The sequence below is a fragment of the Lineus longissimus genome, chromosome 2 (genome assembly GCF_910592395.1).
Source record: "Lineus longissimus chromosome 2, tnLinLong1.2, whole genome shotgun sequence".
NCBI lineage: Eukaryota > Metazoa > Nemertea > Pilidiophora > Heteronemertea > Lineidae > Lineus > Lineus longissimus.
The window spans coordinates 27,653,668-27,680,543 of NC_088309.1; the positions used below are offsets into that span (position 1 = coordinate 27,653,668).

The 26,876-nt window shown below is 42.2% G+C and overlaps 3 protein-coding genes across 6 annotated transcripts in view; 2 read left to right on the forward strand and 1 right to left on the reverse strand.

Moving 5' to 3' along the window:
• Positions 1-12,930, forward strand: part of LOC135483342 (uncharacterized) — a 31,326-nt gene extending 18,396 nt beyond the window's left edge. Inside the window, exons 1-2 of one of the 2 annotated variants that reach the window (XM_064764151.1) lie at positions 6,002-6,210; positions 9,945-12,930. In XM_064764151.1, the coding sequence (XP_064620221.1) occupies positions 10,727-11,602 (876 nt within the window). In that variant the 5' untranslated portion in view covers positions 6,002-6,210; positions 9,945-10,726 and the 3' untranslated portion in view covers positions 11,603-12,930. Of the gene's footprint in view, positions 1-6,001; positions 6,211-9,944 lie in introns of those variants that run through there. The other variant, XM_064764150.1, reaches the window with a different exon arrangement.
• Positions 12,931-16,212: 3,282 nt separating this feature from the next.
• LOC135483343 (homeodomain-only protein-like) lies at positions 16,213-19,684 on the forward strand. The gene is made up of 3 exons (XM_064764152.1): positions 16,213-16,436; positions 17,928-18,099; positions 18,840-19,684. Exons 1-3 carry the CDS (start codon positions 16,360-16,362, stop codon positions 18,915-18,917), a joined length of 327 nt encoding a protein of 108 aa, XP_064620222.1. The 5' UTR covers positions 16,213-16,359; the 3' UTR covers positions 18,918-19,684.
• Positions 19,685-19,889: 205 nt separating this feature from the next.
• The window catches only part of LOC135483356 (protein madd-4-like), a 34,187-nt gene continuing 27,200 nt past the window's right edge, over positions 19,890-26,876 (reverse strand). For 2 of the 3 annotated variants that reach the window (XM_064764184.1, XM_064764187.1), the window contains 8 exons: positions 25,571-25,732; positions 25,267-25,396; positions 24,775-24,988; positions 23,789-24,655; positions 23,345-23,524; positions 23,034-23,181; positions 22,353-22,394; positions 19,890-21,746 (listed from right to left, as the gene is read on the reverse strand). In XM_064764184.1, the coding sequence (XP_064620254.1) occupies positions 21,637-21,746; positions 22,353-22,394; positions 23,034-23,181; positions 23,345-23,524; positions 23,789-24,655; positions 24,775-24,988; positions 25,267-25,396; positions 25,571-25,732 (1,853 nt within the window). In that variant the 3' untranslated portion in view covers positions 19,890-21,636. The remainder of the gene's footprint in view (positions 21,747-22,352; positions 22,395-23,033; positions 23,182-23,344; positions 23,525-23,788; positions 24,656-24,774; positions 24,989-25,266; positions 25,397-25,570; positions 25,733-26,876) is intronic. The other variant, XM_064764185.1, reaches the window with a different exon arrangement.

Genomic DNA, 26,876 nt, shown 5'->3' on the forward strand with positions numbered 1-26,876 from the left:
ATGTGAGAAACCATGCTTGGTTGCTGATGTGGAAATATCTTCTGAAGAGTTAAAACCATCTTGTTAGGGCGAAGCTCGTATTCTGATTTTCCCGTTTCTCTCAAGTCAAACGGCTAGGTTGAGGCGGAGGAATCAGGCGTATATGTTGACGCTGGGCTGAACCAAGAGTGAATGTACCATTGGCTGTCAAAGGGATCAGGCAGTCGAGTCATATCATGCACACCATTAAGTATATCGTCAAAGATCAAGTGATGTATTCATGTACACTGTGTGTTTGGTCTGTTGCCTAATTCAGCAATCCTGGCACTGGTTTTCCACAATCAAGCCAACCTCAAGTTGATTTTCCCAACCCAAAAACCTATGCACGAGTTCATGGAAACTACACACTGTAGAGCAGTAATAGCAATTTCTGAACTTAAATTAACAAAACTGGCCTAATGAGACTAACCGTGGCCATGGCTGGTTTCAGCCGTGTGTCGCCAGTGCTATCGGAGACAAGGTAGCTTATTTTTTATGTTACTTAATCATTGTTTACGGTATATAAACATTACGTTGTTTCATCTCGCCGAACCTTTCTGGTTTACTAACTTGTTATCTATCATGTTAAGCTCAGGTTTACTTCCAAGCTAGAACTATAATATTAAGAAGTTCATAAGTTCGGGCTAATATGTAACATGTATACCAGTAACGAGTTTCACATGCCCAAAAATACTGATTAAGCAATGTTTTTAACAGGAATCGATGTGAACTCTATTGTCTAATACTACATGTAATTGCCAACTAGTTCATTCAAAATTGGTGCAACATGTTGTCGTGAAGCTCATTTCCTTGCAGGATTCTAAAAAGGTGTGCTTCAATATAGGAAGGAACTGCATGATAATCATTCTAAGGTAGGCATCGCATGTGGGTACATAGGGTTTGAAATTCCAATATCCTTAGCCCTCTCCCAGCCTCAGATGGACAAGAGATGCCTGTTGAACGTTTCGCTCGCCCCATTCTGTCAGCAGATTACTTGATGATACTCGAGGCAATAGTTTTTTCTCTCTCTCAAAATAATCTCCACAGCGTTTAAAAGCAGAGGAAACGGGGAGCCCTTTTTCAATACGAGTTCAGCATTTGGCCAAAGAGTGTCTTATTTCCTAACTCCTCGTGCAGATAGAATGTAAAAATCCGCATTGTCGTTCATACCAAAGATGTCGTTCATTTTAACGAACATGGAGCTTGTCACCATGAAGTCTCAACTACAATTTCCTCCGACACAAACTCTTATTTCAATTCAATGCATCAATTGTCCCAGGGAACCCACGAAATATACCCCAAATTCGTGGGCGATGACATTAGCCCGGATTCAAAGATGTATTATCACCAGATTAAGAGCCAAAGGCCCCATGTTTACATTTTCGACGACCATCATCATGATTTCAATGCGTAGGCCTATGGCTAGTAGAGATTGGTAACCATAGCTACATCAGAGTTTATATGAATAATTTTTTGTTTTGTAGACAAAAACTCACTGGTGGAGAGCGCAAAGGGAAATCAGCTGGTTTAGTAAGCCCTTTCGGAGTCTCTCGGCACTTTGGTTACACTGACAAGAAATCCGGCGTGTGTTTAAACATTTTGTTCTTTTCAGAAAGACCATGATAATATGTCATGTCAATACTACAACTGAAATGAAATTTGTCGATTCTGATGCTGGATCTGTCAACGATAATAAAACGAGTCTTGTATTTCCTTCGGACTTTTCGCCCTGGAAAAACAACAGTGTGGCTGGCCACAACGATATTCGATAAATGGTTATTACATCGTGCAGAGTTTAGATAATAACGCGTAAACCTGATACTCGTGCCTCAGGCTTGGTACAGGAGATGAAATACCGTTAATGGTACAACATAGCAATCAATTAAACAACGTGAATGATTAATGATGCTACATTGTCTCTGAAAGCTCTCTGGCGACACATGGCTGTACCAACCAAGGCCACTTGGGACACCTGCTTAACTCTAATTCTCGCTACCTTTCTGGAAAACCACTGGCCGTAGCTTTTCCTCGTTGAAGTGAGTTGTGGCCATTGTGGCATTTAGAGAATGAATTAATTTGATATATTCATTTCATTTCATTCATTACAACGAAAGCCATACGAGTGTTTGGATGAATTAGTGTTGCCGTTGGAGAAGTTCGTAGCGTTGGTGGTTATCCTGTTATGAAATGGACTATACCCATGTTATATTTAGAGTAACTCATTATTTTGATCGACAAGGGTCAACATTAGATCAGAGACAATTAGTCCAATCTCTACCGGTATGTTGTTTCAGATACAAAGAGGTTACATGCATCAAAGTCATGTTAGTCAAAGTCAGTTATCGGAGTTCTGTCAAGCAGGCCTTTCTGTCCTTTATACTGTAACCTCCTGGCGAAGAAGTTGGAAGTCGTGATCCGGTTATGATGACGTGACGGTGGCGTCCTTATCATCTCTATCGTAAAGGATCTTCTTTGATAAATAGCAGCTATAAAACAACATGCAAGGACGCAGGTGTAGCTACACTTATGAAGTCTTTAAAGATGTTTCCAGTTGATGGCTTGCTTGTTTCATAATCAGCAAGGCCACGGAAAGGCGAGAATATTGATCAGGACATTAAAAAGATTGATGTCCTCTTATCATTTTGCTTTTCATTCATTGAAGTTTCCACACATACCCATAGCATGGCCACGAATGTACGCAAACTGCCGAGGACGTTCTTCTCACCAGTCCTCTTTTCCTTTCACATAATGGTCATTGCCATCCTCTTAAACTGCACATCAAAGTGGTGATAATTAGTAGTGGCGATTGTCTTAAAAGGCTGCTTTGGTATTGCGGTGTTATCGCCTTTCAAAACATTGGTCCTCAGCTAACACATTTTTTGGTGTGGATTTAACAAAGCTCTCGATTACCTCTGGGCCTGGGCATATGCCGAGTGCTGACGTAACCTTACTTCACGTATTACTTACTCAATGCTAGTACTCAATGCTAGTATTAGGGAAATTGCATTGCATTGCGTTACGTCATCACTTACAACTGTCGGGTGACAATGGCACTACACAATGCAAGACTAAGGCTCTGGTCACGCTGTTGAACTACCGCTCAGTCACGACTCGTGAGAAATGGATCAAAACAATCGCGCCAAGACTAATTCTGACCAGGCAAAAGTACATTTTAAAGGAGACTGGTCCAGCACGATTCCCTATTAATTGGGTTTAATCGAGCTTGTTATATTAACAGCCACCAGGTACATAATCTCACATCGTTATCCAGCTGGAAAGTCCATTAGTGATGGACTCATTCGGTCAGAAATTCCTTACAAGTGTATCCCTTCGAGACCACCACCACTTAACTTGTTTAAATACTGCGGTGACAACCAATTTCATCCCAACTCCGCTGATAAAACATGTAAGAAGACTGGATCAATCTGCATTTGATAACCATGAAGGTGAGATCGAACGAACTTCAAGGCAAAATGCTGTCAGTGACCGGTGACCAGGGCGTTGTAATATGCAGCGCGACAACTAATGTAATTTGCATGTTCTGTGCGCATAGCGTTCCTGACTGTTGTGCAAAAATGGATACTACCCAGATCACTGACCAGCCTGCAGGTGTAGGTCAGACCTTGCCCCCGGTATTATTGCTTGGTATGCTAGGTCGATCAAGCAAAAACAGAAATTATTGGTTTTGAATTATTGATTACGTATAAGAAGGGACATATAGGATACAATCCGGATATGTTTTGCAAACATACGCGCAAGACGCAGTTTTAGTAATGAGATTTACCGATAATAGTCAGCGATGGAGATGTTACGTTACATGAACAGTCAGGCAAGGAGCCCGAACGGCTAGATGTAGCCAAAACCAGCAATTCTGCCTAGGCACTCGCCGATTCGGCAACCCCGTGTCTGCTATCCTGACCGTGTCATTTCTAGAAATTGGTTGCGCAAAAAGGGTACATTTTCACATGTCCTTGTTGATTTCAGCGATGAACTCTCTACTTTTTCTGTCAATGACCTTCTGTTATGGTCATATTGTTTACTTTAGGAACACTTGTCCATTAATTGTGTGTTTACTTGTAATGAAAAAGCAGGATGTCCAAATACCACGTGGCGTCTGTAGAAGGACCACAACATGGTGGTAGTTAAGTTGGTTTAATAGATAATTGCTTTGCCGAGACCCCAGGTGATGGGTTTATCGGGATGGATTTTTTTTTTCCTATCGCGAATGAGAATATCGAGACTATTATTTCTGTGGTCATTACTTCTTTGCTCCACACTACCAGTTGATCAGTTGTCAATCAGTAATGAATCTGTTGCAACAAGGTTACATGTCATGGCGTAGGATCCTCAAGTGTGAATTGATGCTCAGGTTCAGTTTGTATCACCGAAGAGCATTTGGTGCATGAAATAGGTCTTTGTTTATCCAACCGTCGTTCCCAACCTCTCCACCTTATGCTCACTTATTCACTATATTTTGATGAGACACCTTGTTTTTTTATTCTTTCCATAATTAATCAATTCGTTACTTCCTCGGTCATGAAATCTAAATCATTGTAAGAAATGATGAAAAACATATTGAACCATGTCACCGGTGATAAAAAGCCGTATATGATATGACACTTTTTATAGACTATACACCATTGATCTGGGACAGGAAGATCGTTTTTACGGTATTACTATCTGACAATATTTGCGGAAATTGTAAGATTACTTAATCCAAGAAAGTGCCGGCTCCTACTTCAGGCGCCGGTAACCTTGTTACGATGTATCCGTGTCTTCAGCGAGGGACTAATGACTTTACCGGAGGGGAATATTATCCTTAAATGCACCCAGTGGTCCTTTCCGCGCTTGAGACAATGGCCAATGCTTGTGTTGTGGGGCTTTGATTGACCGCTGCAGGCAGTTGTACTACATCAGTTTGATGATGATGTCAGGCTGAACACATGGTTACGAGTTAGCTTTGCTGAAATCCCTAAGCTAGGTGCCTTGGGCAAGCAATCGATACACAAAAGGATTTTCAGACACAACAACACCTTTTTCCTCACTCATCATTAGCAATCTAAAGAACAGCATTACCGAGAGCGTACCAGGTGATACTGAAAGTGAAGTGCCCTCCTCACGCCCTGACGACATGTGCCGCGGCTTGTTAAGAGCCTTATTTTACGGCAAAAAAGCAAAAAAAGTAAGAAAAACACTTGTTCAGTTTATAGCTGCACTTTGGTTAATAGGTTCAATTTGAGAAGACAAAAGAATTAGCATGTGCCCTTGTTGGTTTGCGAGCGTAATTGAGGTATCCAAGTAAACCAGTCCAACGGCAATCAACCACCTCGGTACTAGATTGCGTCAATAGTGGTGTAAACACTTTTCTTGTTCGAAAGCAATGACGTTGTCGGTATCGGGGTGTTGGAACTACTTTCTAAAACTGTCAGCTGAGTACCAGGCATATTGGCGTATTGGCCTCTTGTTATGGTGACAAGGCACAAGTCGCGGTAAAGTTTCCTGATGTGATCACGAGGGAGACGGGAGAGCGCCCGCCATGTTCATTAAAATTTGAAAATGAACAATATATATATGAAATATTGCTCATTCTGTAACATTGTTGTTGACATGTCAATTCTCAACTGACACATTACCACACTGATTAGTTGTCCCCATATAATTCAGCGAAGTTATTATCGAAAAAGTCATTCATTAAGTTGAAATATCAACTCGCACCTGCTCTTCGATTTTTCTTAATTAGCGTAACAATGATGGCAAGCCTTCTTTACATCTTGGCAGGACCCAGTACAAACTTGTTAATAAGCTCGGACGAGTTCTTGCCTCATTTACTAATCTCAATAGACGTATTTTCTCCTTGCTTGCTTCGTCAGCGCAGCGAGGCTGAGCGTGCGAGTGCAATCTCGGGATGTCAATCGATCGGGCTTCATATTGGGCTATATAAATCATCATCGCAATCTAGTAGCGATTGCAGTGAGTGCTGAACCACACAATCGCTCGCACTTGTCGATATTAATGTTCAGATTGGACGAGAGGAGGAGGATACCAAGTGACCACGTGGATCGTGTTATTTTCAGTATCACTCACCATCTGGCTCTGCACAGATCTATTCCAGCACACCAGGAAACTTTATGCAAACCAAATTATGTTGTCTTCTTTCTTCGGGTTGATATCAACTTTGGGATATACTGTCCGGTGAGTACTAAATCGGTGTCAAATTATCTTCCTTCACAGGGAAGAGACGACAAACTACCTTTCATGTAATTTGAATCATGTGCATACGCGTGTGCCTGGTTTTTGAAATAGTCGACGTACGTTTATATACTCTGTGGTATAACATTTAAATCGATTATTCACTTGATTGCAATGAGCAAAAACAGATGGATTGTATCGCTTTTTCTCATCTGTTGAGCCATTGAAATCTAAAACTCCAGTTAGAATTTCGATATGTTGATCAAGAAAATAACAAATTTTCCTCATAGATAAACAATCGTGCACAAGATTACCTTATTCAGTGAAGGTGTTTTCAATCGTTTTAACAGCGACAGGGACTTTCGACACGTTATTGTTGAGCTCTACCTTAATGTCATCTGTACCTTTAGCATGATGGGGATGAGAGATTTAGCACTGACAACGTTGGTCCAATACGAAAGGGGGAAAAGTTAAGTGTTTGGCATGATTTTCTTCTCAAGTGGAGAGATATACCGTATCTTTATACCGCCTGATATTTCCTGCTGACAATAAATACCTCTCTGTCTGTTGAAGAGCTCAATCATGTATTTCACCTGATCACAACTTCAGCAAATGTTCCAGGTGCACATTCTCTCTATATCGTGTCAACAATACCTCCTCCCGTGAATCACCAGTGAAGACAGTCATCTTTGCCTCCAGGCCAGGTCTGACACTATGAGTTTCCTCTTACCCACACACGATCCCTATTGAAAGTCTAGTCATCGATAGCCAGTTTTCAATAATTCAAGGGTTCTATTGTGATTAGCGTTACTTGGGTGACGTGTGTCTATTCAATATGGTACAATTGCTTTTTTTATAAAATGTGAGAAATCTTGGAAAGATATATCGTGTTTATATCGGTTTTTTATTGGGATGGTTTTCACCAGGAGTGAACAGCATGGTTAGTCATGACAGTTAAAGTGGGTCCTTTGTGATGCTGTGCTTCTATCGAGCCAAATCTATGCTTGTAGATGATGTACTGTACAATCTACATACTAGTATATACGGTAAAATCCCTTCTCAGAGGTCAATGTTGAGGCCTATGATTGGCAAATCAGAGGCCAGATCTGTAACCTTTTAGAAAAGAGGTTAAGTACAGTAATTGTCCAATAGCGGTCAGTGTGAAACAGTGTGCGATATCTTATCCACTTACGAACAGGATAAATCACTGTGGCTGTAACTCAATTACGAGCATAGACTAACATCGTTAGCCACAGCTTCCTTACCCTGAACCATGGATGAACTAATTAGGCGTATTTAATTGGTCACGGCAATGGGCACCTCGATACCTTCTAGCTATATCGGCGGATTAATGAAGACCCTAACTACATGTGACAAATGTGTAGCCCCCTTCTCTTAGGATCAGCAACTCTTAAAGTGGTAAAGGATTTTTTAAACTGGCGAAAATGTCATTCCCTTTCTGGCTCCTACTTTTCACATATCTAGTATTCACCCACACATGCCAGAAGTATGCCTGCTGCAGCAGATGTATTGGCCTCTGCACTATTTCCAGCCAGGCTGGAAAATCCTCATAAGATTCATAAAGATTCTTATTTGTACACATTGAACATGTACATGTACAATCTTACAACATCCTTGTAGAATTCTCGAATCTTACAGGAATCGTGTAAAAACGATGTCATTAGAAATGTACATCCCTCACATAGGATTATAGAGTCACATTTCTATAGAGCTTTTATGCCAGTTTGTTCATGTGTGCTTTGTGTAGTACATGTACATGTATTTAGACATTGCTAATGGTTAAAGTTTGCATTAGAGACCAGCTCGTTCATTGTTCTCTTGCGATTGTGGGTGCAGAGGAAAACTATCACAGATTGAATCCATAAAATCGTGTAAAGATTCTACATGTGCATGTATACGAAATAAAGTATGATTTTACGTCAATAAGAAGCTTATTGAGATTTTCGATCTGTGGGGTTGCATATGTATTTTCACAGAGCAATTAGAAACGTGGTTGCATAAGATTCTTTTGACCTCATCATTTGCAATCGTTCTGGGCCTGTCCTTTCCCAGGCCGTTCGTGAAAACAGTACAGGTGTTACCCGCATAACAGAAAATGCTATTTCCATGATTATTTTATCCAGGGACAACACGTTGTCAGCACGTTTTGTTAATGTATTGTTGATGCAAATTACATGGCATAATATTTCAATTAATCATTCAAACGAATGATAGCGAAAACTAGCTTATTGCGCACCGAGTACATACAAATGTTGATTTTGTTCTCCTGCTCCTGCAGGTAGTTATATACTAGTATTCAGTATTCGTTAAATCTAACCAGCGTACATCAAGCTTTTCCATCATTCTTGTAGGGACATGCTATTATCCCCTCCGCGTTTCTCAATCAGGGCATTGGGGGTGATTACCAGTCGAATGTTCAATTCACAACTCCCAAGGCCTCCCTCCTTCACTGTGAGCAAACTACTGCCTTGGCCATTGAATGAATGACAAATAGCTTGTCAGGGGAACGGATCCTGGCTTTTGCCATTAACACCGGCGCGTTTTGTCAAACCTTCTTTAAAATACATGTAAACTGTTGAATAATTTACCTCACCGACTATGGCTTAATATCAAGCATGTTCCCGAGTTCATATCCCGACCTCCATAATAAATATCAGCTCTTGGTAAAGCTAAGTATTATCGGAATCTATCCCGAGGCGGCCAGATGGCTTATATTCTCGACTGTAGTTTCATCACAATGATAACGGTAATGATAATCTCCTTGAACATCGCAATACCAATCTAACCAACTAATTAGAAAGCGCCCATTTTTTCAGCTAGGATACTATGAGATTTGGTCTACTTTATGATGAACTTGAAACTGATTGAGATCGTTCTGGCTCACGGCTCAGCCGCCTTCTGAGCTTTGTGACGTTGTTCTCTGTGTTCGTCAGAATCATCATGACGAAGATGTCCTTCCTTCGACGATCTGCTCCTAAAGCATTAAGGAGGCGGAGATCTATAAGTGTTGCTGTACCAGTATCTGCTTAGCAATTTTGTTACTTCACCGTGTTTTTGATTCGACCCCATTTCCAAAACACATCCCCTGAAAATCGGAATGTGTCTTTGGTGCTGTTGGTAAAGCTTTCAACCTTGTTGAAAATTGAGTCCCCCGTTGTCAAGCCGAGTCAAATTGTTAAGACTTCATCAGCAAATGATATCTGCTTGTACATTGACAGAAATTTAAAAAAGATATTGATAAGGAGAAAGCCATAAATCTTTTTTAACATTGGAAAGAATTCTGTACGAATTGGATGCTTTTCCCCATCTATATTCCATAAAAACAAAAGATGTGGTACTCAACAATGATTTATTCAGATTTTGCAATTCAAATCGATGCAAGAACCTTGTTCGCGGGGCTTTGCTTAAATAGAAGAATCCACGAGCTCATCCTTGTCAGCTCTACAAAGTGACTCACTTGATGATTAAGTCGATTAAATTACCTAACTTAAATAGTTGCATTGGAGTTTTTTCGATCGGGCCTTCTTGAAAGATGCCTTAGGCTTTACCATTAGATTATGATTAGAGTTCGTTACGTCAACCTTAAGAATAGCTAGTTGCAATATTCTATTTTCCCAATGTATCTTCACTCACCTGACTCAGAATAAATCCGACAATAGTCAATGATCCACAAAGCAGTCCATCTCACATTTCGCAACTTAACTTATCTTTTTCAGTTGCGGGAGAGGCAGCCTGATGGAAGGACGGCGCCAACACCTTTGATGTTCATCACCAGAATCTAACGCCTTTGACACCAGAGCGGGTCCCTACAAGGTCGACAGGTTTGGAAGGTTTGGCGAGACTGAAGTCAAGGTACGCGGGAAGTGCGATCAGCGGGCGGAGTCGAATGGTTTGAATGCCTGTGGTTTCTCAAGACTGTCGTCGATTCAGGTACTGCGGAAGTTTGCCCAGTGGGCGTTCTGGAAACGTTTGGAATGTTTCTCGAGACATGTCGCAAGTTCCGGGGTTCGATCCGTCAAACTAAAGTCAGCAATTGTTGTTGAAACGGACATACTGAACTGAACTGAACTGAACTGAACTGACGGACATACTGAACTGTCAATCTGTGACACAGGAATTCGACATAAAACGACTGATGCATTGGTTCAGTCTAACTGAGAAACTGATACAAGAATGATGAATGTTCATCGTTAGCTACAGCTGTTAGAGTGAGAAAGTTCATTTCGTTTGTTATACCAAATGCGATAAAGAGTGACATTTTCTTCATTCGTGATTTTTATCTGCTTTCATTTGAAACCAGTGATACATGTTAGTTTGATTAATCTGCAAGTGTTTTGGTGTGAACGAGTGACGTATGGGATTTATGTGATAGAATTCGAGTACATCAAAACGAGTGATGCGTACATCACGACGAGTGGTTGGCTCAGATTATTTGCAAATTAGGTGTCATTAAAACGAATGTCTATTCGACTCATTCAGTGAGAAAGGGAAATCCATCATGGATGTCAAAGAAAAGCGAAGAGAATCGAAATTTGCCGCAAGGTTGTCTCAGAAACGTGACAAGGAAAATAAACGGGCGTATAAGTCGAACGATATTGCGAGACCACTTTACACGAGCTCAGAGAAGGGTAAGTCGAGTAGCCAGAAATCAGATCTCAAACTGGGGACTGGTACTGACCAGGTTTTAACTTGCCTTAGTGATAGAAATCTAAATTATGCAGCAACAACTTTAGAGGAATGGGGAGTGTTTTCCGTTGGTTGGGACGAGATTCACGGAGATTTGTTCCATCTGGATGGACGCAGCCACGAGATGGGACAAAAATATTGCGGAATTTATGAAAAGGAGGTGGATTCACAGCTCGAGAGTGCTTTTGATACGATAGAGATTGAAGATATTGATAGCTGCGATGAGATGGAGTACGATTTAGATTCTTATGAGCGATATACACCAAAATACGACCGGGATGTGAACACTTGGACTAGCTTTGCCATGTGCCATGTAGATGTGGAAAGCCCGGGGAGCATCAGTACATTCAGTGGAGACTTTCCCATGGAATACTTCGCGGATGATATAGTTCCTGGGACGAGTCCCCCAAGTACTGGCAACACCATTGACACATCCACAGATTCTCTAATGGATGGTGCGAATTCTAAAAATGGCAATACCACTTTAGAACCCCATTTCATTTCATTAGATTCCGATGGCGACCCGGTTGATTTCCTCAATGATAACCTTCCCAAGGTCACAGACGCACAGCTCCGGGAGCAGAACTGCCTTCGTGATAAGATTGAGAGTACCACCTTTAGCACAACATCTCACCTTCATAACATGAATAATGATGAAATTGAACGCACTGCAATTGACAATCGGTGATAGTGGAAGTATTTTACCATTAAGGGTCCAGCACTTCCGTTTAGATTGGAATATGAGAATTTTCGGATTCGCGGCTCATCTTGGCGAACTTTCACCACTAAAGTGTTGCCGTTTTATCATTCAAGTGAACGGTCATCCTTAGCCCTGAGAATGGTACACGCATGTTGGGTAGTTTTAACTGGTGATAGTTTAAGTTTGAATTATTTCCTTTTAGTTTTTCTTGCATATTATTATCATAGTGTTGAATACTTTGTTTGTCAGCAACTTCGGATAAAGAAGTTCGGAACGAAAACCATGGTAACATGCGGACAAAGGCGATGCGACATCCTTGGTTGACCCCTTCCTCATCCCATTAATGCGGTGATGCTATTACCCAGGCGGGTTTCGCTCACGCTATCCTAATTCCTGCATGCAAACTTTCCCCATTTCGAATAAAGGAAGCAGTACTGGAGATGATGTCGCAAGGTTTTGCTTCATAAAAGATTGGCGACAAGGGAATAAATGGCATGCTTGCTATATGTTATCGCAGTTACCCCGCACAATAATGTTTTCTTCGCCGCAACAACGATTAGGATACACGATATCTAGCTGTTGGTGACATTTTTTTGGTATATAATAGGAGTTTTTCGCGAACAGTTGCTATCACTGTCGTAGTTAATTTTCAAATTTAAGATATCAGTAAAAACCCAAAATGATTCTTCGCGAAAACTTGGTATTGTTGGCATTGCCTCCCACGCATGCATCTCTTGAAGGATTATGGAAGCCATCGTAATTCAAATTTTGTATGAAGAGCATTTTCATTTGCCGTTGGCTGGTACTGTATCAAGTTTGTTATATACATACATGATGTATCAGAAAGCTTTCATAAGCCGAAGGAAACATACAATAGGGTTTATATTTGGTAGCTATGGCATCGGGAGAAACTGCTATTCATGAGTCCTATATGATACAGGGTCTCGAAGAAAGAATGCAATACTTCCTTGAGTATGGTGGGATCTGGTAGCGTTTGTTTGCCGTCGAGGCGGATGGTAGTGGCTGGGGGCGTCATCCATATATTTTGGAGTTTCAATCCTTAGGCCTTGCAATGGTTAAGAAGTTTGATTGGGACTGGAGGTTCAGTTTGTGACCAATAAAAAAAAACCCATAGTTGTGAACTGGAGGCATTTTTATTACCATGTTTATACTGCAAGTGTGGCACCATCTTCCCTCCAAAAGTTGCATCTGTCCTCGTTAATACGCTGATGTTCTAAAAGCAATAACTCCACAAGGTACGATTTGTATCCATAGTCTTTATAGAATATGAATAGATCAACATATACCAATTTTAACAGTGTTCTTGTTGTTGTTTATTCAATTAAAGATGCCAGTGAAGAAGGTGGTCTCGTGAGATTTATCTCCATTTCGAGAGAAGGACAAAAGGACAATGAGGCTAATGAGAAATGCGAACGGGTTGAATGCTTCACACTGACTATTTAATGTACATGTCAACTTCATACCAGACCTAGAGAAGACTAATGTCACCAAATTGCCATGACTAACCTTCCATTGGCATCTTCAATGGTATTACACTTATGAGGAAGTCCATCAGTTGCATGGCTATGTACCCCCATTTACTATAAAGTCGAAAGTGAATCGCTTCTGGATGCAGCCGTCGACACGCAGCCAACGCCATCGCCCTCTGAGAGACGAAAGACGAAAGGTGAGATATCGCATCATATCATTACCGGCGTCTTTATGCCGGAGGTATGCCAGGTCCACTATGGGCTAGTGCTTGCCCAGTGAGAGATATTGCACGAACGGAATTGTGTAGAACTTGTCTTTTATCCTCTATACTATATACTGGGCTTCATGGGATAATCTCCATGCTCTTTACTTATCGATCACCTACAGTTCAAGGAACAAGAATCTTTCTGTCACTCACAGCAGATCAGGCACAAAACTATCAACAAACCAAGATGAGTTAGTACATCTAATGCCATCAGTTAATATTTTCCCGTAATAGATGTCACTCGTTGTCCGTAACAAATCTGTTGGTTGGATCGATCGATTATCGGCTGCCTGAAGCTGTGCTGTGCAGTCTGTTGTTGGGCCAATATGTAGTGTGCTGCTGCTTGCAGCCAGGCGACCGTCCCTGTACTTCCCAGGCCAGTGAGCAGAAATACTCCACGAGGTTGTTGCTGAGGCTCCTAATCTTGGCGTCTTATCTGCAAACATTTTTACATTGTTGGGCTGTCAGATTCGCCACTGCATTAACCAGATTCTCCTTCGTACGCCAACTGATAGAGCATACGTCAGTGTGGGGACTACACTGCAGTCATCATCAATATTTCCTACGGATACAAGCTTACAATAACGCGAACAGGTTGATTGAAAGGTAGGTACGTGTACCGTCGTTTAATGTTTCTTAACTTATTTTGAAATTGGTAAAGCATCATGATTGTGTAAGAGATGCTGATGTTCTTGATCTACCATCTTTCACAGTTAACATGATCCTGTGAGATAAGAGTCGATTTGCCATTCAGTGGTTGGCCAGCCTGGTTCTCTTAAATAGCGCCAATCGTCGTTGATCAGAAGGGACTTTGCGTTGTTCAACGGGGTAGGCCTGCCATTGCCTGTGGCAGAACCATGGATCATTTTGATTAATGCACCAAAGTATAGGATATATTTATCAAATAAAATGACCCTCTTGACTCAAATGTCAAATAGCAAACCAATTCATCAAATATGTCCTTGTATCTTGTTTGCTGACATACTTCACATCACTCGACTTTATCGGGTAAGTGGTCGCTCTCGATTGCACTTCCTCCCGGGTTCGTTCACGAGCTCAGAATACAGGGACTCGCCTTTTGCCTGCCTGCGAGAACATTGCAAGATCCTGTGCTGTAGTTGACACAGGCCACTGACCATGGACCCGGAGCATCTTTCTCAGACAAAATCTTTACATATTCATACATGTACAATGAGCTATCAACATCACTTAGCAGACCTTTAATGACCATCTGTGAATGGGCCACGTTCTTCGCTTAGCCTAATGATGAATTCTTTACTGTACTTGATAGATAATTGCTAATTTGAAGAAGGCTTTTATTTGCATGGCCTTGGAAAACCGAGTAAAAAGAGACCTATCTGTGTAATGACGACTTGACTTCGCCTCTTCTAGATTTGTGATAATGGCTTGACTGTGTTTGGCCTTTCACAAGAATCATATCACCATCATCATCATCATCATCAACATCATCATCATTGCAGAACTGATCATTCTAGGCAGACAATGGCAGACGCCTCGAGAACGATTGTCTTTTCCATCCATCACCTCAGTTATGTAACTCAATTATTCCGTAGTAATCCTATTGTAACCTCTATTCGTTGCAACTCATGCATTATGTTTGGAATGATGAAATAGCTACTAATCACATTTCACAATGCACGCTGTCAAAATGTTGATGGAGTACGTCTAGTTGTGTAAGTGCCGCTGAAGAAACCATCACAAAAACAGGCAGATGTTTGTGCAAGTTCTTCCTAGTACTTCAGCAATCGACCCATGTTTGAAGGGATTAGTCACCCGCGTCGTTGTCATTTGCACGCAATATGACATATGGTACCACAATAGTATACGTTTTAATGACAATACTGATGATATGTCACCAGATGCTGCACTCGTACCCATGGTCGTCAATATGGAGAATGATGAGCATAAGATGACTGGGGATGAGGTACACATTACACAACGTATTCTGGTACACTCAAATGTCCTAGCTCTCCAGTGTTAGCTCTCGTATGTCGATCAAATTAAACATTATTGACAAAACGCTTCAAGCAGCGTCATGTAACTCTGTTCTATTGCACTAATAAAAATATTTGGATACGGGCGTTGAAGCGGGCAGTTATCAGTGCCAGGGCAGAGATTGAACCCAACAAGACCAAACAGTCTATTGTCTTCCTGTTCGGACTATAACAGTCAAAAAAGGGAAATATAGCACTCAGTGTTTGTAAATCCAATCTAGCACATCGTTCCTGCCAACAGGAAGGATTCTGCACTGAGCACGGATCTTTCGTTCCACAATGTCGATTTGTTACCTTCACAAGCCAAAGGAAGTCAGGTAAAGGACCTGCTCCTGCGTCCGTACGCAAAAGAATCGTCAGTCGATACTGGTGTATGTAGCCAATGGCACACTGGGGTACGACAAGTTTGCTTTCACACTCCTCCAATGGCCCTAGTTTGGCTGAGGAACAAAGCAACGAAGGGGGAAAACGAGGAGCCAATACAGCAGCTAAAGGATATCGATTTCGCCGATGACGTCTCCTTCCTTTCCCATGGTCCCAATGCCATGTAAGACAAGGGTACCGCTCTCGCTGGATAGATCAGGTGGAGAGATCGGACTGAAAGTCAATGTCCTGTAAACCGAGAACATAAGAATCATCTCAAGATAGTTAAAGTTGTTGATGTTAAAGTGAACGTCTAACCTCGCTCTTGACTGACTAATCATGCCTCGGCCCAGCAGTGGTCCCACCTCAGCCAGATGCTAACCCAGCTGACCGCCCAGCTGCCCTTACCATCGCCGGCGTGCCTATTTGATACCAAACGTGCAATAACGTACGTAAATAAAGTTTATGATACAAACAAACAGCCAATTAATGCTTATTGCATCCAGGGGTGCAAATATATGCATTTAATGATTGGCTATTTCTGTTCGGACAGTGTGCGTTTTGCCATTGTTGCAATACTTTGTGCCGAGTAACCAACATAAGGACCAGTGATGTATTTTCCAAGGGAATTCGTAATATGGGATCTTTCAACTGGGAGCCACTTCTATTGTTCCAGGAAGCCTCGAAGGTAAGCAAAAAACAGCATCCGTTGCTTTTGGTCTTGTTTTGCCTGAAACAAGGGAACCATACCCGTCTCCACTTCAAGGAAGGAGTGCCCTTCTTGATGAGTGTGTATCGTTGTTCTCCGGGTTCTATTTTCCCCAGGTCGTATGTTCCCCGGGTCATTTGCTATAGGCGAATGTGTGTCGCGGTATGTTTCACGAGAGACGACAGCACTCCTCGTGAAACGTCTCCTCGTGAAGGAGGGAGGGATACAGGCGCACAAAGCCGAAAGAGCGAAGATGGAGTGATTCTATATCCTATCATCACATTGTCATTGGTTTTCCATTGCTTGGCTGTTTCTCACCACGGGAGAGAAGGTATCTAAAAGAGTAGGTCAGGCTTTGTCAGCCTGTATTCTGTGGTGTTCTATCTATAGGTCACCTTAACAAAGAGACATACAATGAGAAATTATTGTAATAGCATGACTGTTATAATTGAGGCTTCGCTCTACTAATAGTGCTGATATCTTCTGGACTTCTTGCCATAACGTTCAGTTTTTGAAATTGTGCTGCAGTTGAGGATGTCATTGAGTAGCTGAACAGAGGATTTAATCAACGGATCGTTTGCAGTAAGGAGACTCTTTCTGGTTCATTTGGTGAGTGAAGTTCCTGTATAGTGCTTTCATGCTGTACAGCTCAAAGCACTTATGCCTTTATTTCATAACCTAATTTTGACTTGAAACCTTTCTGTAGAAACCATTGCAAGGAGCTCACATTCCGTGCTACTCTTGGCCATCCTGTGCCAGTTGAAAGCACCGACTGACACTGGCTAAAAGTTGAACCCATGACGTTCCAATCACAAGTCAGACGCCCTTCCACTGTGCCAGCTTACTTCCCATGCTGTCAAACATTGCTAATCAGTCATACAACGCCACCGGGACATGTCATGACTAGGCGCCATGATGATGAAGAACCAGCTGTCGATATCAGTCCACACAAAAAATGGCATGCGATCAGTATTCGTTTTCCTCAGACTACACGCAATACAACCTTTCTACAAACAGCAAGCAGCAAAAACACTTTTTACCAGGGACCCTCTTTGCACGCAAGTCGATGCCATTTTGAGATTCGCGGACCATTTCTTGTCAGTCATCAATCGGCCTACCATGTGAATAACGCGACTCGTGAATGAATTGAGGTTTAATGTACAAAACTGATCAATAATTCCTTTTCACCAATTCAACCATTTGTACCGAAAGTACCAGCAACTGCTTCTGATTCGAGAACACGATCGAATCCTGCATTCCCGTATGGCTGTTTTTGTGAGAACTTGCTTCGGTTGTGTTGTGAGCCAAAGACACTTGCCTTTACCTACAAGCAAGTCATCTATATTGTTTTTGAACTCTAATCAAGTGTGTGTTGTGTCTCTTATTGCAGGGGGGGGGTAGCAGGGACCATCTCTTCTCTGCAGACAATCTTATCTCTGATCAAGTGAGTGTTGTGTCTTGTTCTTGCAGGGGGATGGCAGGAACCGTTGAAGCACAGCTCTTCCCTCCTGACAAGCTGCCCAAGATTGAGGAAGACCAGTGTCGGAAGTTGGAGGAGTACTTCCGATCCAATCGCAATGCTACCTCGATAGATCTGATGATTCTGGCGGAGGAGGTCGGGCTACCAGAGGAGGTGGTCACGGTGAGTCTAATTGTTGGGAAGTTCAGATTTCGATCCGTGAAAAAGGTGATTTCTTTTCTTTGGAGAGACAAACTGTTTCATTGCGTTTCTGACTACAGGCAACGTGCTATCCGTCGTCAAAACCCCATCTCGTTCTCTCTTTCGTCCTCCAATCAAAACCTGAACCTAACTTAGTGTTGGCGTGTTCATATCGTTCGTGCCTTTCTATGTAGTAGTGCGGGCATATTCCTATCTTTGTGACACAAATCTTCGACAAAAAATCATTTAGAAGACATGTCATAAAAAGCGAATGATACATGATTAATGTCCTTTTCATGGGTTTGCATACTTGTGGTTCACCACACAAAGCACATAGATGTAAGTCTTCTCAATCAAGCCGAACAACCCTATTGACATAACCCTGATATGAATTAGATTAGTCTCATTTTCGTTGATTGATTTTCAAAAGTGCGTGGGTTACCTTGCTGGGTTATTGGCTGTCAACCAATGATCACTCAGTAAGTTCTAGTTCTTGAAAGTGAAATGTGTGTACAACAGAATGGTAACAACTGGGTTCTACGTCATAGCTAGAACTACAATCGAAAAGTTTTTACCACATATCTCCCTACTCCTGCTGGTTCATACGTCGTGGCCATTAGATATTTCATATCGTGGAGGTTCTGGATTTAGTTCCAGATAGCTCATACGATGTGTTGTAATCTAGCTCAAAATGATTCATTTGTGTTCGTTTTACTTTCCAGATATGGTTCCGTCACAGGCTAGCTGTATGGCGACGTTTGCAAGGCCTTCCAGCCAATTGTGGACACGTGAATGACTAACTGCCAAGATGCCATGACGGACAATACAGTTAATAGACTTGTCTCCTCCTCCAAGCAAGCTTTACTAGGGTTTCATACGTCTTGCTGTGGCGAGGGTGCGGGATGGGGTATGGTATGTTTTAACGAAAGCCAAATGATCTTGGAGTAAGATTATTTGTCTATAATAGTATATGATATACATGTAAATGTTGCTGTCCTCCAATGAATGTTAAGGGACGGTTGATATATATGTTATCTCCAGTCGAACGATTTTTAATGAAACACCGCACCGGCAGAATTCAAGGATCCTAATCGGGAACGCGGTAGTGTCACGAGCACGGCAATTTCGCGTTGAACGAACGCCAATGCAGCTGACGAGTAAAACGTTCATGACGCTAAATCCAGTTGCCTCGTAGGCTGCTAGCATCAAAGACGGCTTTAACGCAGGTGGGGCTTGCCGACAAGTGTTCATCATCATTTCATAGTTATAGATACAAATCTCTCACTTTACTTGGGACACTAGAATTCCCAACTGTCATTGATTTCAAGGTTCAAGCGATTCAGTACTTTTATTGTATGCTTATATAACGGCGAAGTCAGAGTTGAGAGCTGAGCGGCTTAGACCAAGTCTCAACCTGTCAAGATACAATCACGTCATGAAATAATTATGAATAGTGTAGGTCTATCCGTTTCACCCGTAAACATAAGTTTCTTATGTACATGTATAGGTGTTTGTACTTGTATATATACTTTGTGCCATAACGACGATTAAAGAATGTTAGTAAATAGCTATTCATTTCTTGTTTGATTGAACGCCTTCCTAAAATTCCGAGATGAGGTAATCCGGATTGTAAATCGACCCTACTTGGAATGTCTTTATAGTGTCTTTGACAATGAGATGGATTTATTACGTACTTTGTTTGAACTGTTATTTAGCTTTCAATACATTGTTTGCTTGAAGAATGAACACTAAACTAAACGTATTTCATAACATATACATATATTTGATTATGAACTCATCTATGGATAGTATACGACATCTTCATCAATAAACATATAAATGTAAAAAATACCGTACCAAGCTGTCAGCATGGCTATTTATCTTTAAGAGTACAACTACATTAAGAATCTAAAACTGGCCAGTAACGAGGGACTGATATTTACATCCCTTTTGATATTAATAAGCTAATTTTGGAACCTTGAACCATTCATGCGACACACGATGCCCACACCGACCGTCACGCAATGTGGGATTCCCGTAGCCATAGGCTTGTTGTTGGCATCTTTTGTGGCTGTCGCAATTGAGGAATGAACGGACAACCTGATAAAAGTCTTCATAGAAATATTCGGGCCGGTCAGTTTTGGCCAGTTACTTGTATATTCATTTGGCCTGTTGGGCACCGTGACTCAAAGAAAACTTTGCGGAAACCTACTTCGTATCCAAGCAGAGTAAATATGCTAAAGCGATAATACGGTAGTTCATTTCCCACATCACCACATTCAAAATGCACTATAATCTATCATAAACCTCAACGTTTATTAAAGAGAAGCTAACGGAATCGCAAAGAAACCTCTGTTGCTAGTCCGAGTTTTGATTGGTTGTGGTCAACCACTATGATCGTTCTGGTCGTGGATGGATCTCACAGCAGGTGGCATACGACTTGCCCACGTTATCGACACAATCTCTATAAGAAGAGGGTTTAGAAACAACTACATGTACATTCAAAAAGGCCTACGGGTACATCGATATGAATATTTATACTGAAACGTATCATACAAATACTTGTTTAATAGATAGTTCTAAAGAAGCACCATATACAAAGATATTTACATTGGAATTTAAGTTAGGTTGCTATACTTTGCTATTACAGAGACGTAGCCTACAGCTGTATGCATTATGTAAAATAAGCGATGTCCATATTCCTTTAATTGGGATCCTTTGGCTTCTCTTTTAGTGATGGGGCGGCATCCAAGCTCAAGTTACACAAAGTTAGAAGATCGCCATTTACAGAATTGCTTGGAAAGTCTAAGTAGCATCTTACTGGTCGAAAATAATAAAATGAACATAATGCAGATGACGATATGCCGGTAAGGCGAGCATGCGACGATGAAAACGATGACCTCCATTTCTTTTACACGAGTTTGTTGTGTGTAGTTTAGTGACATCAATGTAGATTTCTGAAGAGAGACAGTTGATTGGATGTTGTCATGCATTCGTATGTTATGATATTTTCGTACTGTCAATGAGATTGAGTTTATTTGACGGTCTTAACTATCCTTGACGCCATTTGAGGATGTTAGTGTAAAGCCGAATTCGTACTCTGATCTACTCAGTGCCATCGGCGTCATCCTGACGCCGATTAATGAACTATGATTAGGTCGGCGCCCAGGCTTTGATCGCGCGTCGGAGACCGAGTCGTGCGTTAGATTCAATTCGGCTGAAGAGGATGGTCAATTGCCATTTTCCATTGCGAGAGATGGGCCAAGACCGCGGTCAATCTTCGTATTCCCACCAGACCTGGAGAAGGCCTGGCATACACAGTTGTCAAATGTGTTATTAACGCAAAATAACACTTGACCACCTTCATTGATATCCACATTTCCAGACCATTTCCTTTGCTCTGCACCGTATCATTTCTTCATCGTGCAGGCTTCGCTCTCTTATGAAATACTGATATCCCTTCTACGGACATTGAATTCGAGAACTTTGATGCTAATAGTCCATTCCAGCGTCGTCTCGTCATAATCGGGACCCATAGCATGTCTTGCAGCACAGTTTTAGGTAGGCCTGGTAGCGGCATAGCTTCATCTTCTTGGCTATGGAACAATAGGGTGAACGGTCTGCGCATTCTGCAAAATAAAGTCAACATCGGAATAAAAATTGTACTCTCAATTCGACTATAGGAAGCTATCGCAAACTTTTCAAACGACGACTTGAGGTTCTAACTACATGTACTTGAACAATTCACTTTATCCACGACGGTTTTGAAGATTTGCCCTATTCCGTCTTCAGAACGGGCGATGTTGATAAAAAGTAGGTTGTCTGGAATACATGTAAGAAAGCGGTAACAGAGACACCTCTGAAAAGCTAAGATTAATAACAGCGGTGTTGGTAATGCAAAGAGAAATCAGTAAAGCATTTGCACGTCGAAATATTTAAGCATGGCAATTACAGAAGATGATGCCCAGGAAATCGTCGTAGCACTACATGGACTAATGTAACTCAAAGCTAATATAACCGATCGGTTCTACAAACTTTTGAATACAACATGCAGAGAAAGTCAAGACACTATTGAACACACCCCTTGTTAAACAGCAAGAGATGAAACAGGTCGTATGTACCGTACATTAAGCTGGTTTTACTTTCGCTTCAGTTCGGGCCATGCACTTTCGAGTTATGCGGTTCATCCTGCTATTTAACAAAGTAAATGGAAACTCATTCTAGGCTACACGTACCTTTAGATTTGGGTCTATGTTTGCTAGGTTTAGGCGTGGTTCCTATTGAAGGGGACATTAAAGAAATGGCACTTTATATATAGCATGAAACCAATAGAACATTCAGAACATAGTCATGCATGTCGGGGTGGTATAGATTATCAAAACTTTCTCAAAAGTTCTGTTTTTTAAGGACTGAGCTACGACAGTGAATCGGATATAAGGTTGACAGAGCAGTGGAAGAAGATATTGTGATGTAGGCCCACAAAATTGAACTTGAACAGGTCGGTAGTGCTGTGGAAAAAGCTATGGTATGCAGGAAAGTGCTCGGTCAAAACAACATCCCAACACTATTTGATAAAGACACGAGAAATAATAGAAGTTGAAAGGAAAGATAGACTATGTACATGAAGGGTTATAGGAACTTAGGAGGTATATATGAAGTACGACTATCGTAAAACATCACCATGATATCTAGTAGGCTGTAGTTGGCGGCAGTGGAGGTGTCCGTTACCCCTAACGACATAGAACATGGCGACAACACCCAAAACACGACTTTTATAGTGGCTTTTCATTTATCGTGCCCTTGCATTGATTTCAACCTCCCGAGTTTGAAGGAGTATCTATACAGAGAAGGTGTAATGTACAGTGTAGTCTATGTGCACTACATCTTAGACAACTAGCTTCCACATTTGTACTTACTCGCTGAACATGGCGGAGCCTGGCAATGCTTCTTGACCACTGGTCTATCTTTGTGTTGACAAGCTCTCCCGGCAGGTTTCTTACCCGCTTTCCACACACACTGAAGAACACGGGTCCGGATTCCCTTGCCACCACACTTCACAGAACACTGCAATGATATCGAGCAAGTTGTTATATCAGATTTCTTCAGGTGGCTTCAATTCTACCACTCTTACCCAAGCGCGTCACTAAAATGTCATGTTGCATATGCCATCCTAGGCACTGTTTACTAAATGAGCTATAAAATCGTTTAAAGATATATGGGTACTTACTGTTGACCACGGTGAGACTCTCCAATGCGCTTCACAGCGTCCGTTGGTACATTCTCGCTCCATAGACGGCATATCCGACTGCGAACAGTTCTTGAAGTCAAGCTTGGTGCCATTGTTGTAGATGCAGTGAGCTCTGCGATGCTGTACAGCCAGTCTTTCACCCACACATTTGTTGGAGCACTGCAAGCAAGATTGGGCAAAGGATACCGCCTATGAAGAAAAGCTGACCGTTTTGTCAATCTTCTTGGTGAAACCTGCCTGGCTAGTATCTCACTTAGGCTTGTGAGATTCAGCTTATGATTTGTGCCTTCTGCCACACTGAGTTATGCCTCGTTGAGAGAGACATAACCTGTAGCCTTTAGCGAGAAGTGGAAAGTTACTAAATAGTTCTCTCAGGTGAAATGTCTGGTTGTTTAAAAGCAGAGATGTTACTTGTCAACCTACCTTTTTCTTCCAACCTTTTGTCATCCAGTGCGGACATTCTCCCTGGCCACACGGCTTCTTCGTCTCCAGCTTCTTAGGTATATTCCTCGCACACATGTCTTCAGGAACAACCTTGAAGTACTCTTCCATGATGATCTCACAAGATATTGGTCGAATCTGTAGTCCGTTGCCTCCGCAGGTGGATGAACAGTGACTCCAGTCTCCTGTGACGACGTCGTACGGAGTCATCGAATAATTAAAGGTATTCTGCGCAGTCCACGCATCGGAGAGGAAGCTGTTCCTCGACGTGGCTTGATCCAGCATCTTTGCTCTGTGGTTCAGATACTTCTTCCGCTGCACGAAGAGTGAGTAGCCCACGTGGGCACTGTGGAAATGGACACTGATGTTAGACTTGGCGGCCCCGGCTTCGCAGGCGTACACCCCAGTGTCTCTCGGGCGGGATCGTACGATCATCAACACTCCAGACTTGCTCTTCCTCACCCGGCCAACCTGTTTGATCTGGCGGCCTGCCTTTGTCCACTTCAGCTGTTTCTTCTTGAAGTTTTTCACGGGGCATGAGACGATCAAAGAAGTCCCAGGTATGATCGTGTTGTCACCGCCTACCACTAACTTCATCCGCTTTGTCTTCCTCGTCTGGACGAGTTTAGTGTTGTCTTCGAAGATCTCCGGCGGTTTGACCTGCACTTCATTCGTGGTTCTGCCACCACCACCACATTCGGTGTTCTTGCAAGACTTCCATGCATCGGGCCTTGGTTCTGGACACAGCAACTCATCTGGTCCCCACAGTTTTCTCATTGTACCGTTAGCCATCTTCTGTTGACAGTAGACGTCGCGCATATGGAGACCTTGGCCACACATTGGGGTGCACTGAAACAAGAACAAAACATAAACCATTGGAAAGCGTAGGAACTGACAAACTCAGTTGAATATGATCAAGATGGTAAATGTAACCTAAAAATGTAGCTTTGTAACAAGACAGCACTTACCGCTGACCACGATCCAGTGATCCACACTCTTGGACAAGGGACTTCGGCACAGTAGCGTCCCTTCTTGGGGAGTTCATCAAGACCACAACGATATGAGGGGAGGACGACCTTCTCATGCTCGCTGGGACCATACCGCTGGACACACTCCACATGGAGCTTGACCACGCCTCCGCCACAGGTGACAGAGCATTCGCCGTAGTGTTTCACTACCCACCTGAAAGTTTAGTATCGTTTTTATATGCTACTGGCATGTTTCATCAAGGCGAATTTCAACAAGATTACATGGCAATTTTCAGTTTTTAGCAGATTCCGAGAAGAATGTATATTCCATCCGACCGATAGTGTTCAGTATAGCTAATCCAGGTGTATTTTCTTCTTTGACTTGAACTAGCTTTTTAAGCATATTCTTCTGGTATCGAAGTTGAAGTCGTGATCTGCTCAGATGTGGCAAAGGATATGTGGAATTGTGCAAAATTGACATATCCAACTTACGATGGAGGGCATGGTACATTATTGCATGGTCTCGTGATTGGCGCGGGTCTCCTGGTTGGATCACAGTAGATCAGGCTGACTGAGTTGTGCGTTGTATCTTGAAGACAGTCGATTATCGCCTCCCGAACGCCTTGAAAGAGAAACAACTTCTAGAAACAGCTCGATACGAATGAAACGTCTTAGTCAAACTTCCCATAGAGGACGATTAAGGGAGTATCCATTGATCACCTTAATAGCTTTACCAACAGTAATACTCAACATCCTCCGAGCCAGGAGCATCGATCTTGTGAGTTTAACTACTTACCTCCTAAGCATGATGCACTGCACGACTTGAAGCCAGCATATCGCCAGAGATACGTCACTCTCTTCGGCGAAAGTTTGTTATCTAAACCAGGGATGTCTACTTCAGGTTTCAGGCACGGCTTGTTCTTACACTCCTCAATATCCGATGGTCGAGGGCCAGCAGCTGGAAATTGAACAACATCGTACAAAAACCGGATTTCCCACGTTTTCTTGTTGTTTCTGATGCCGGTGGAGTGACTAGTCACCGTGTGAACCCACTTAATCGGACGAGTCAGAGAAGCTATAATTCTGATGTGTTATTTTGGCTACCGCCTACTGTTGGGTACTAGATTCTTAAAGTGTGTGAGCTGTCATCGTACAAATACGTACCGTATCGTCTTATTCTGAATCAATTTTGATAGCAGAGTATAGCAGCAGTTTGTACCATGTTTAAGCTTAACAGTTGAAAACTTCAACTCAGCCACAAAAGTCCGCCACAAAACATTCACCCCGACAAAAATCACTGTCCGGATCGTATCACCAAGATGTACGATGCGGCCAGGACTCGTGGCGGAACTGACAATGATTCCATGGTTATCAACCGATCAGGACTGAACTGTTCAATTGTAAATCAACTCCTTGGGTTTCATCTTCGAGGTAGAGAGTTTGGAATATGAGCCTGGCAACCTGTATGGGAATTGGGACGCTTGTTTCCCTCCGTTTTGGTCATTTATCAGTAAACATGTGGATGTGTGTGAGAATAAAGGCGAATTGGTTTAAAGGGAAAAAGAAGATAGAAAAGGAAATATGAAGCAATCAATCGGTTATGGCACTGCTTTCAATGATCGCTCAAACAGTGACCTGAAATTGAGGCGAAATGATCTGTTTGAAACGAAGTAAGCCACAAAGTTCATAGCTGAGTCGAGCACGATGAGAAGTAAACCGGTCTTCCGAGCGTAATTGTAAAAGAGATTATCATCGGGGAATGGGGCGCCAGCAAAAAGAACTACGACCCTGTCTAGACCAGGCAATGTTTCACAAATTGTAAACAAGGTTACAAGAGAGATGACAGTCATTGTGGCCTGCATCTGGCCGCGCTCTGGGCGTTCTTTGTTCGCCATTTTGAGCTGTTTGGTCATGGCTCTTCTGACGGAAATGATGAGAATGATGTTCATGGTATATATGAGTATCATGGGAACGAGGACTGTTGCTAGTATGTAATTCATTTGGCGAAAAACATCGGAATCTTCTCGAGACTCCAACTGAAGTTCTATTACCCCGTTGCACTGGTTTGGCCTCCAGAAAAGATGTTGGTGGTAAAACACGGG